The sequence below is a fragment of the Chinchilla lanigera genome, unplaced genomic scaffold (assembly GCF_000276665.1).
Source record: "Chinchilla lanigera isolate Chin_1 unplaced genomic scaffold, ChiLan1.0 scaffold00013, whole genome shotgun sequence".
NCBI classification, from domain to species: domain Eukaryota; kingdom Metazoa; phylum Chordata; class Mammalia; order Rodentia; family Chinchillidae; genus Chinchilla; species Chinchilla lanigera.
Genome location: NW_004955414.1, coordinates 13,987,528 through 13,999,602, shown reverse-complemented (window position 1 = coordinate 13,999,602; position 12,075 = coordinate 13,987,528). Strand labels below are relative to the sequence as shown.

Genomic DNA, 12,075 nt, shown 5'->3' with positions numbered 1-12,075 from the left:
GAGGAAGGAGGATTGCCCCAAGTATGAGGCCAGCCTGGGCTCCATAGTGAGAACCTGTCTCATAAAGGAGGAAGGGAAGGGCAGAAGGTGGGGAGAAGGGAGGGGGAGGTGGGGAAAGGGAGGAAGAGAGAGAGAGGGAGAGGAGAAGGATAGACAGACAGCAAAGGGTTTAAGCTGGGCAACCTAGGGAGACCCTATCTCAAAAAAACAGCTAGGAAAGGGGACCAAGAGATGGAGGGACGGGGCAAGAAAGGGAAGACGAAGAGTTCATAAAAAGAAAGAAGATATGTTCTGCACGTGGACCAACTCCCCACGATGAATGTAACCGCTACGTACTGCAAACGTGCACTGATAATACACAGCTCTGAAGCGGGAGGCTGGGGGTGCAGTTAGTACAAAGACCCCGAGCTCAACCCCCCAATACCACACACACAAAAAAAACCTACCTAGTGGAAGAGTCTCCTGGTAGTTTTAATTTCTAATATATCTTCTAGGGGTTTCAGATGTGGTTCAGTCATAAATAATTTACCTAGAATGCATCAGGCCCTGAGTTTGGTCCACAAAAAATATCTTCCAAATACCTGATTTAACTCACAGTTTTTCTACTTTCAGTAACTAGATTGTTTTCTATTTTAAATCAATAAACTATACACAGTTGGAATGATCCTGTTAGATGCTCATTTAAATATATGATTACAATAGATTTTACATTACTACATGTTTGCAAGTAGCTCTTCGAATAGAAGTTCATGAACAGTGTTAACAGCTTGACTGCAATCAGCAAAAATAAAGGTAATTAGGAGGAAAAATATTTCCCCTTTGCAGATCAAATGGCAGCCCTGCCTCTCGTCTCAATGATTATAACACTACACCAAATACAAAATAGACAAAGCAATGAGCAGTACTACACAGAAGTAAAAGGAACTGTAATGGACTCACTCTATGCCCTAAAGCTCACCATAGGACTTGGCACTTAGTATACAGCAAGGGCATAATACCTGCTGGGCGGGTAGATGTACAAATTAATAAATAATCTAAAATGATACTTATTTTAGGAATTAGACTCCTGACAGTTTGGTTACGCTGAGATTTCTAGATTAAAGGCAAAATTGAGGACCATACCTTCTACCAATCATGAGCCCCAGCCAGGCGTGGTGGCGCACGGCTGTAATACCAGCACTTGGGAGGCTGAGGCAGGAGGATCGTTGCGAGTTCGAGGCCAGCTTGGGCTACAAAGTGAGCTCAAGGCCAGCCTGAACTGCATAGCGAGACCTTGTCTCAAAGAGACCAATAAAAAAAAAAAAAAAAATCATGAGCCCCAAATAAGGTCAACATTACACATTCACCGTACACCGTAGGCTCAATGGGTAGGTGGAGGGAAAGTTCTTACTTCCATATGGAGTCCCTATCAGTAGGGTACTTGGTTAAATTTTTCAGCAATTCCACTAATGCAAGATGAATGCCTTCTTTGGTTGAAACATTAGTACAGCACAGGAGTTCATGAAGAGCTTCTCTAATATCTCTGGATGAATCCTTTAAAAAGAAAAGGTAATAATAGTAGTAAGCATTGCTAGTTAGTAAACCCAAGCTCCACCCATGATCCCATTCTGCCTAGCCTCCTGCCTACTCAGGGTGCCCACCTGACAAGGTCTTGGGAAGTTTGTGGGTTTAACTTCCTCCAAAAGCTCTCATTTCATTAATAAAAGGGCTGACTATAAATAAGTAGCCTTGCTCTCTTTTGCTCTTTCATCTTACTATTTTTTTGCTGTCTAGAACTCAGTCACGATGTCAAATGTGTTAAGAGTCTCCCTTTGACTATGAAAAAGTACCAGCTGACAAGGGAAGAGTGGTAGGAAGGTGGAACATTTTACAGAGGATAATCAAAATGAACAACAAGCATAAAGGGAATGAAATGGGAGCACATCTGAAAACAGCAGGGAAACCATCATGGCCAAAGCAAATAAAAAGTGAATTCACCGTAAAAGATAACTCTCAGGGCTCTGCATGGGCTGGTCCCACCAGCCCCTCCAGCCTAATCTCACACCACACTTCTATTCACTCTTTCTTCCCACCACACAGGCCTCTTTTGGTCCTGCAACTGTGCTGCTACCAGCAACCACAGAGCTATACCTGCTGGGATGTTCTTTCCTCTCACACTCCCAATTCTTCCTCAAAGTCAGGGCCTGAATCCTTCTTTTTTGAACTCAACTTTAGAACCTTCCCTGATTGGTACCTCTACTCCCTTACTCCCCCAAGGACTGAGCTCTGCTGACATCCTCCTTGGGAACTCACTACTATCATGGCTCATTATTAGGCCTTTGCTTGTACCACTGTCTCCCTCAAGTCTAAACTATAAGGTTTACAGATTTTATTCACTATCATATCCGTCCAGGAACAGAGGCTGGCACATAAGAAGCGGTGAAGTAGTATCAAGGAAACAAAGGGGAAAAATGAAGGACAAAAAGAAATGAAAGAGAGCCAGGTGTGGTGGCACACACCTGTAATCCCACATTTGGGAGGCTGAGGCAGGAGGATCACTGGAGTTCAAGGCCAGCCTGTACATAGCAAGATCCTGTCTCAGAAAAAGAAAAAATAAATGAGAGTTTATTTCAGATTTGTCTTGCTCCAAACACTGTAAACTTAACCATAAGATATAATGCTTCCTATATGGACAAATCTCCACTGCTGATAGACAGCTATGCTGATATACTAGAAAAACAAGAGAAAATTTTGATTGTGTACTTCTTAAGAATTGTCTAATTCCCAGTTATATAGTTAACGTGAAGATTTGTTTCAGGAAATGTGTACTATGCATTCGTTATGTGTAAGGCACAACACTGGGCTCTGAAAGAAAGATACTGAACAGTGCCACCTAGTCCTCTACTTACAGAGCTAATATGCTCCTCGAGAAGATAGAATGAATATACAAAACCTGCTGAAAACGGTAAAATGCAAAAAATAAAAGGACACGTGGGCCTGGTTCTCAATAAATACATTAAATGCATGAGGAAGAGTTCATCTCATATGAACTTCAAAAAGACTTCAAGAGAAAGCACTGTGAGCTTGAAGCAGGGGATCACTGTGAATCCGAGCCCCTCCCCCCACATGGCCAAGGCCCTGTCTCACAAGAACAAACAAAGGGAAAAGAAAAAGCAGAGAAGAGAAAAAGAGATGAGGAGTGGGTGGGGGAGGGGAGGGCAGGGGGAAGAATCAACATGTCATTCCGCTTCACAAAATCCTCCAACGGCCTCCTATAATGCTTAGATGAAATCCAAACATCTGACACAGCTTCATACCACACCTCTACCTTCTCACTACGCTCCACCCACACTGGCTTACTCCGCTCTGCAGATGCACGGGAGCTCGCTGTGCACACAGCCTTCGCTCTAGCTGTTTTCTGACCTCTAGTTCCTCCCCCAGTCTTCACATGGCTGCCTGCTCTGTCGTGTGAAGCTCTACGTCAACTCAAACATCATCTCAGAAAGGCTTTACTAACCACTTCATTTATAGTGAGTTCCCCATGCTTATGCCATTGAACTTCTGCCCAACATTTATTCGTTATCTGAAATCACTGTTTAAAAATATAAGTGAGAGCAGGGACCATGTCTGTTTTTGACACTACCACATTTCCAGTATATAGACAGCGCTTGTTAAGTAAGTGGATTTCTTCATTTCTCCTAGCAGGGTAGTATCTCAGTATAGCAAAAAAAAGGTAAATTCTAGCTAGTAGGGTCAGCCAGCTATGACTCAAAGCAATAAAGTACTGGGGCTGGGGATGCAGCTCAGTGTTCAGTGCTTGCCTGAGGCACAAAGCCCTGGGATTTGATTCCTAGCACCAAAAAAAGCACTCAATCTGCTTTCTGAAGTATACGGCAAAAATTTGAAAACAAGGACACTAATAACTAAATATCAAATTGCTCTCCCTTTCATATGAAAGGATAGTAAAGCCAAATTCCATTTAGTTATATTTAGAAACTAACTTCAGTACTCATAAATATAATCCAGACACTTTATTTAAAAAGTCCAAGAACCACATACAGTTGTACAGCCTCAGCAGCAAAACTGTGTTCACAATCTGGCACAGACACACACTGGTGATATATGACCTCTGACAAATTCCCTTTTTTCTCAATAAAACTATAGGGTTGAACAAATTGATCCCTAACACTCCTTTCTGCTGCAATAACCTATGATTCACTACAAGAATGAAATCAAATCAGAGGCTGACAAGAACTCCTCACTATTCGGCCCCGGCCTTATGTGCAGGAACTTCTTGCCCTCACACCTCTTTAATTGTATGCTATTGCTCCAATGAACTCTTTTTCATTCCAGGAACACATCATATTTTCCTGTACCCTGATATGTGGACACTGCCCCCCTCTTTAGTTCCCTTCCAGAAGGACCATTCACTCCCTAAAACAAATGCTTCACTGCACCCTACTCTTTCTTCCCCCAAGTGTTCACTACAGTACCCTTTTTCTTCTCTGTCTCTTCAGCTTCACCTCAGCAGATAAAAATAATAATCCTTTATTCCTAGGGCAGCCTGTCCTTTCCTGATCATAGCAACACCAAGCTTATTCAAAGTTCCTATGTAAGGCCCGTTTCCTCCATCTTGAGGGACAGATGTACGGAGAAGGCAGAATTGTGCTGCCTGCATTACTGATATGCTTACCAATGCCAAGCACAATAACTGGCTCAAAAGAAGAGGAGGAGGAAGTTACTACCAAACTGGAGACACTCACCTCTAACACAGCCAGGACGGTGTCCAGCTGGTCTTCTCGGAGGGTAATATTGTTAGAGATTTTCCTCATGGTATGTATGGACTGAAGGCGTACTTCCTCAATCTCATCATTGAACATGTCAACCAGGAAATCAAGGCACTTCTCGGCAAATGACGGTGAAGACTGGGCCAGCATGCAGAGGGCCTCCACAGCAGCAATGCGAACCTCTGGAGAAAAGAGGACAAGCAAAGCGGCACAAAGACTTAAGAATCATGGGGAAAATCCAAGATGGATCTTTGGTCATTCAGGCTGTCTTTCATTCTCTGCTCCTCTCTCTACAAATTCTCCCCGCAAGAGCTCGTCCATGCTATTTTCACACTGATCTAAGAACACAGATTCTGGTGTTTATATAAGGACTAAGGTTCAAATCTGACTCCACGTACATGTGATCAAGTCACACATCTGCCTACGTTTATTCAATTTCTTGAAAACTGTAGTCTCAGAATTCCAACCACAAGAAAGTGTATCATTATTACTAATATTAAAATAGCTAGATGCCATTATTCTCACTTTAGCAAAGTGAATTAACTTGCCTGGAAGTGAATAAGGGCAGAGATTAGCACTTAGTGAATTGTAGGCTAATATCATTTTTGATCAAGGCACATGATTTTGGATGGCAAAAGTCTTAGAGCAAATGTGGAAAGTGATTCCCCTACCGACCTGGGGTAAAGCCACTGAACAAAGAAGCCCTTCATTCATCCACTAGTAAATGTCTCCTGGACACACTATGCCAGCCCTGTACTGAGAGGAGACAGAGATGAGACACAAGTAAGATATAGACAATGCTCACAAAACTTCCATATGTTATAGTTTTGTTCCAACAACATGTTTGTTGTGGCTTCCAAATGGTTCTATAACAAAATATACACCTTAAAAAGAACAACTAATCGAAGTTATAGTTAAAACTCACAATTCGTTCTTTATATAAGAAAGTTTTCAGGGACAAGTTAAAAGTAGTTGCTACATTATGGGGAGATGATTCAGGTTTTTCTTGGTAATTATGAATTTTTCCCTTTCATATGAAAGAAACTTTCTTCATAACATGATTTAAACAAGAAATTGTTAATAATTATATAGGAAGCTTAAGATAAACCCAAGCATATTAACTGCCAGCTCTTCTTCCCAGGATTTTATCCATTACACCATACTGACTCATCTTTGTAAGTTCATCAAGGGAATCACAGAGGAAATTCTATCCAACATGAGGTAATTAGGGTGACCTGGGCTGATGTAATTCTAAGCAGAAGCAAAAAACTGGAGCCTTACTCTACTTGTACAGCTTGGCTATAGGTAAGTAAACTGTATTTTCTACTGGACAATTAGGAATGCAGGAAATACTACATTGCATAGACTTCTTTAGAGTCCAAGACAGAGAAAAGGAATCTGCTATACTAATGGGGAAAAAGAAAAACTGATCCTGGCTTAGCTACCTACCAGCTTGGTACTTAGATACAAAGATGAATGAGGAACAAGAACAAGACTGTCTCCCAATACTGACTCTCAACACCATTGACAGAAAGTATCTGGGAAACATTTCATCTGTACTAAACATGTACTTTTTTCCCCCCATCATTACTATCTCAATAATATGTGTAGGATAACATCTACTTGCACAGCATTTACATTGTAATAGGTATTATAAATAATCTGGAGATGATTTAAAGTATACAGGAGGATTTATAGGTAAATGCTGTGCCACTTTATATACAGAACTTTAGCATTCAGACTTTGGTATCCTTGGGGTTCTACAACCAATCCTCAAACATGAAGGGATGACCACACACACACACATCTTAGAGCAAACTGGCGAGTGTAATCCAATTCTTAAATCTACAGACAAAAAAAAAAAAAAAAAAAGCAAACTCTGCATGTATGTGTGATACTGGGGTTGAACCCAGGGCCTTCTTACTGAGCTATATCTTAAGCCTTCTTCTTTTTTTTTTTTGAAATGTTTTTGAGACAGTTTTGCTAAGTCACTAAGTTGCCTAAACTGGGCTCAAACTTAGGATCCTCCTGCTTCAACCTCCCAGAGTCCTGGGATTACAGGTGTATACTACCATGCCTAGGGAAAAAAAAAAAAAACTATCAAAAATAGCATTTTTGCCCTTTTAAATTCTATTCTGATAACTTTCTATGCATATTGTTAACACCTTCATTCTAGCCCTGTCTTTTACACATTTACTCTAAAATTTGGATGACCAACATTACTTCTCCAAGTCTGTTATCCTCACTGAAAATGAGGGTGTTGGAGTCAATCATCACAAAGCAGTGACATCCTATGATCAGTACCATGTAGTGGAAATTACAAGGGCTTTACTGAACTTTTATTATGGGCTAAGGAATAACAAGAGGCTGGGTGTGGTGGTGCACGCCTATAATCCCAACACTCCCAAGTTTGAGGCCAGCCTGGACTTCAAAGTGAGTTCAAGGACAGCATGAACTGCAGAGTGAAACTTTGCTTCAAAAAAAAAGGCAGGGGAGTAATGCGAATTAGTTTAATCTCACAGGATAAGAGAAGCAAAAGACAAGCATGCATCATTTAATAACCAAGATATATTCTGAAAAATACACTATTAGGCAATGCTGTCATTGGGCAAACATCACAGAGCATAGAGAGTGTAGGTCAATTACCTGACCTGGTCTCTTGACGCAGTAAAGAAACACAGTTAACAGATCTATGAGGCTGCTGCTGGCAAAACATAGCATAGCACTGCTTCTCAGCCTTTTGGCTAAGATCAAGTCCAACACATGGCACAATGGTTGGTTTTTTTTGTGCCGGGAATCCAACTCAGGACCTGCTCTTGTCAGGCAGGCACTGTGCTGCTGAGCTGTATCCCCAGCGGCACACTGTTTTAAACATTTTTTAGTAGGTACAAAGAATATGCACTAAAATACTGATAAGAACAGGACACTGAAAACATAAACCAGTAACAGACTTGTTCATTATCAAGTACATGTACTACAGTACCTATAATGTATGTATTGTACTTTTCTATGACAGGCAATACTGTGTTTGCTTACATCTGCATCACCACAAACACTGAGTAATGTGTTCTGACATCATGATGGCTATAACTCACTAGGACACAGGAATTTTTCAGCTCCAGTATAGTCTTATGGAATATAGTAACAACACAGTCCACTGTTGAACAAAATATCGTGAGGCAACACATGACTGTATGTGAAGCAACTGCACTCCAGACCTTCGACATCAGGCAATGAAGGAGCGCACAACCTGAGAGACAGGAAGTAAATGAATTGAACTTTATGATTACAGCGGTTGTTTAGCGCTTCCAGACTGCAGATCTCTTGGCACTGAGAAGGCAGAGGTAGGAATCCAGAGGGAGGGCAGACAATCTGGCTAGAATTCGTGTGGGAAAACACAAAAAAGGAGAGAACTGAACTGCACAGAGGATGGGAGAGCTGCAAATGGGCCTCTCAGGTCTTCAGCTGCGTTCTGATTTGTGTAGAACCAGACCTGGAAAAGAACCACCCAACAGAGGGAAACAAGCCCTAGCACTCACTCAGGACTTATAATAGTTTATTCAGAAGTTTTGCTTCAGTAGTGCAGAAAAATAAGCCTAAATACTTATTGACTAAATGTTCCTCTGGCACTGCCTAATGAACCTTAAAATTAAGACCTCAGCAAAATGCTTTTCAGAGCAAAGCACAAGAGTATATATAGGAATAAGACAATATTCAATACCTAGTAAAGTAAAATTCACAATACCTGGCATCCAACTAAAAAACTATCTCATATAAAAAGAAGCAGGATAATATAATTCATACTAAGGAGAAAAATTAGTAAAACCAAACCAGAAATCACATGAATTATAGGCTTAGTAGACAAGGAAAGATGTTAGGACAAGCTAAAAGACTATTTTAAGTAGAGACATGGATGATACTAAGAACATCCACATTCTTATTTTGCTCATTTTGTTTTTTTTGTGTTTTGTTTTTTGAAACAAGGTCTCACTATGTAGGTCAGGCTGGCCTCAAACTCGTGGTGATTCTCCTGTCTCAGTCTTTGGAACAGTGGGATTACAGGCACGCAACAGCACACCCAGCCTGTTTGCTGTACTTTTCCTGAGACAGGGTTTTGTACGCAATCCTGGCTGGCCCCAAACTTGAAATTGTCTAGAGTGCTGGGACTGTAGGCATGCCACCCCACAAAGCACAAATGCCCATATTCTAGTTGAATTTTTAAGTATGAAAACTACATCTGAGATGAAAAATACATGGGATGAAGTTCTTGTTTTTATTAATTTTTACTATGAAGTGCCTACTATAAACAGGTCACGTATTATGCCAAATGCTTAATGTATATAGAACCTCATCAATTCTCACAGTTCAGAAAGACATTTATTACTCCTAGTTAATGGAAACATTAGAATTTAAATCTACATTCACTCAACCCAAAGTCCATGCTCCTTACCACTGTACACCATACTGTGAGTACACAGCCTTCTGTTTGTAAAATAACCATAATAGGTATTCCACTGACTGACCAGGGGACTCAGACAACATCTCCGCTCCCCTGCCCAGTGCCTGACACAGTAACCACTAAGTAAATGGGGGCCACTGTTACCATACAGTCGTACTTACCATACATCTCATCTTCCAACCCATGAACAAAGGCTCCACAAGCTCCTGACTCAATCAAGTTCACAGCGCCTGTATCTATTTCTTCCTTGGGAGCATCATCTCCCCACTTCCTGCCACTGGAGAACTCCCCCGAACTGTAAAGTTCCTTGGCACGTTCATGTGCAGTTCGTTTCCTCTGTAAAAGACAACAACAATTACCACTTGCAGGAGGCTCTTGAGAGAACACTGAGTGTACCTTGAGAGCAAGAGAACACAGGAAATGAAAACTGTGCTCTAAGAGTTACACTTCTAAAAAAGTACTTAGTATTAGGCCAGGCTGTGGTGGCGCACACCTGTAATCCCAGCACTCAAGAGCCGGAAGCAGGAAGATCACCATGAGTTTGATGCCAGCCTGGGCTACAAAGTGAGCTCAAGGCCAGCCTGAACTGCATAGCAAACCCCTGTCTCAAAGAAAGAAAGAAAAGAAAATTACTTTATAGTTCAGAGCAGAAAAATGACAATTCAAATTTTTTTTTGAGATAGTGTCTCACTTTGTAGTTCCGGCTGGCCCTGACCTCTCTATGTAGCCCATGCTGGCCTCGAACTCATGGTGATCCTCTTGCCTCAGGCATGTGCCACCACACCCAGGAACAATTCAATTTAAAATGAGATACACAGCTCCCAAGTTTGTAATATTTTTCAATAGCCTAATTGAAGGGGGTAAGGATAGGTGGAGAATGTGCGATCAAGCAGGTCATTATATCTGCCACAACAACAATACAGGAAAGGGAGAGCAAGCAGGCAAACAATAGCAGCGCCCTTCCAAACACTGTCTCGGGGGTACTGACAAGTTTTTCAATCTCATTAGAATTATAAGTCTCTCTGTGGCAAAACTGTGCTCTACTTGAACAACACAGTACTCATCTTCTATCACTCACTTGACAATTACGGTTCTCGTCTTGAATGAAAGAACTGGAATTCTGCTTCAAACACCCACCCCTATGAATCTCCTCAGTGTGAGCCCCTAACTCATGGCTGATCACCTCAGAAGCTCTGCTGAGACAGGGACCTGACCCTAAAAGTATGCAGGGTCACGTCTGACAATAAAGTGTGTACCTTGCAATATATCTTGAAAACCCGTATGTTACTGATCCCTCCCCTTCACCATAAGCATTTCCATCTTTACGCCTCCACCAAACCTTATCAGGGGAAGAAAACCACTTCAGTAATACTCTCAAATCTCGGCAATGCCCTCTAGGGTCACCATATGGCAATGCCTCATAAAGCAGAGATGTCTACCTGACCACTTGGAAAATTTATCTTACGGAACAGCTCATAATTAGAAAAAGAGCTAATATGCATGAAGATGATACTCTGTGATTTATAGTGGCAGAAAAATTAGAATATAAATACAGTGAAAGAACTAAAAAAGGCATAACTACTTAAAAGGTTATGCAAAACTTTGTAAAAATGTTAAGTATGAAGCTGTCATTATAGAAAAAAGTACACACTATACTGGTAATTTTAAAAAGTAGATTATGAAATTATCTGCATATAATGATTCAATGTTTAACATATACATAAGAACGGAAAGAAATTTACCAGAATGACCAAAGTCATATTAGAGTAGTGGGAATATGGTAAATTGTTTCCCCTTTTCCTCTATCAAAAAGTTCTATAACTCTTTATTATCACTTCTATAATTTAAAAAATTACGGCACTGACAATGAACGTATGTATAATTTTCTCAGTCATATTTGGTCCTGCCAATCATGTCAGAGAACCATCAAGTCAAAGCCTACAGACTTCCCACAGAAGCATCTTGTTACTGTTCAGAGAAAGGGCTTACACTCATTCTTTAATGGAAACTGTTGTTGAAAGGAATCCTAACAGGTAAAATCATCGCACAAAATGCAACCAGACCTTTATAGCTTCTAGTAAACAGAAAGGTAATCCTGCCTTTTCTTTGTAAAATATGACCTGTGCAAAGGATTAAATTACAATATAAAACTCAGCCAGGTATGGTGGTGCACACCTGTAATGCCAGCACTCAGGCAGCTGAGGTAGGAGGATCTCAGTAAGGTCAAGGCCAGTCGCCTGGGCTACATAGTGAGTTCAAGGCCAGCCTGCACTACATAGCAAGACCTTGTCAAAAAAAAAAAAAAACTACTCAGTGAAGTGGCTTGTAATTTGGTTCAAGCTGCTAAGATTTTAAATTAATGTAATTTAGTAACCCCATAGTAATATAACAAATGCATGGGCAGCTAAATTAAATCAACACAACTCAGTACACTGCTACACTGATAATGGTTACAGTACCCAGTTTAAACAACAAAAAATTCAAGTTACCCTCAGATCTGACATCAGTTTCTTGTCAAGGGTCTGCTCCAAGAAATGAGAACTGACTTGCTCCATAGAGCCCTGTGGAAAGAAAGAATCCAGAGCATATTAAACAACTTCAATGTTTTGAACATTATCTTAATATTCAAAGTTTGTAACCAAATTAAATCCATATAGCCAGAAAAGATGTCTATGCGTTCCAAATCATCAGAAATATAAATTTTTTTAAAAAGCAGCACCATCAACCATTGCTGCTAATACCTAAACAGAGCTTACTCTAAGCCAAGCACATATGCACTCCATCTCCATCATAGCCCAACAAAATAGGTACTATTTAGTGCTATTATATTTAGTGATCATTTCATTATAT

General features: G+C 40.6%; 1 protein-coding gene across 2 annotated transcripts in view; it reads right to left on the bottom strand.

Annotated features, from left to right (window-relative positions):
- Positions 1-12,075, bottom strand: part of Ints4 (integrator complex subunit 4) — a 118,819-nt gene that overhangs the window by 54,046 nt on the left and 52,698 nt on the right. For both annotated transcript variants that reach the window (XM_005379824.2, XM_005379825.2), the window contains exons 9-12: positions 11,715-11,786; positions 9,387-9,561; positions 4,743-4,948; positions 1,391-1,533 (exon numbers count right to left, since the gene is read on the bottom strand). In XM_005379824.2, coding sequence (XP_005379881.1) covers positions 1,391-1,533; positions 4,743-4,948; positions 9,387-9,561; positions 11,715-11,786 — 596 coding nt within the window. The remainder of the gene's footprint in view (positions 1-1,390; positions 1,534-4,742; positions 4,949-9,386; positions 9,562-11,714; positions 11,787-12,075) is intronic.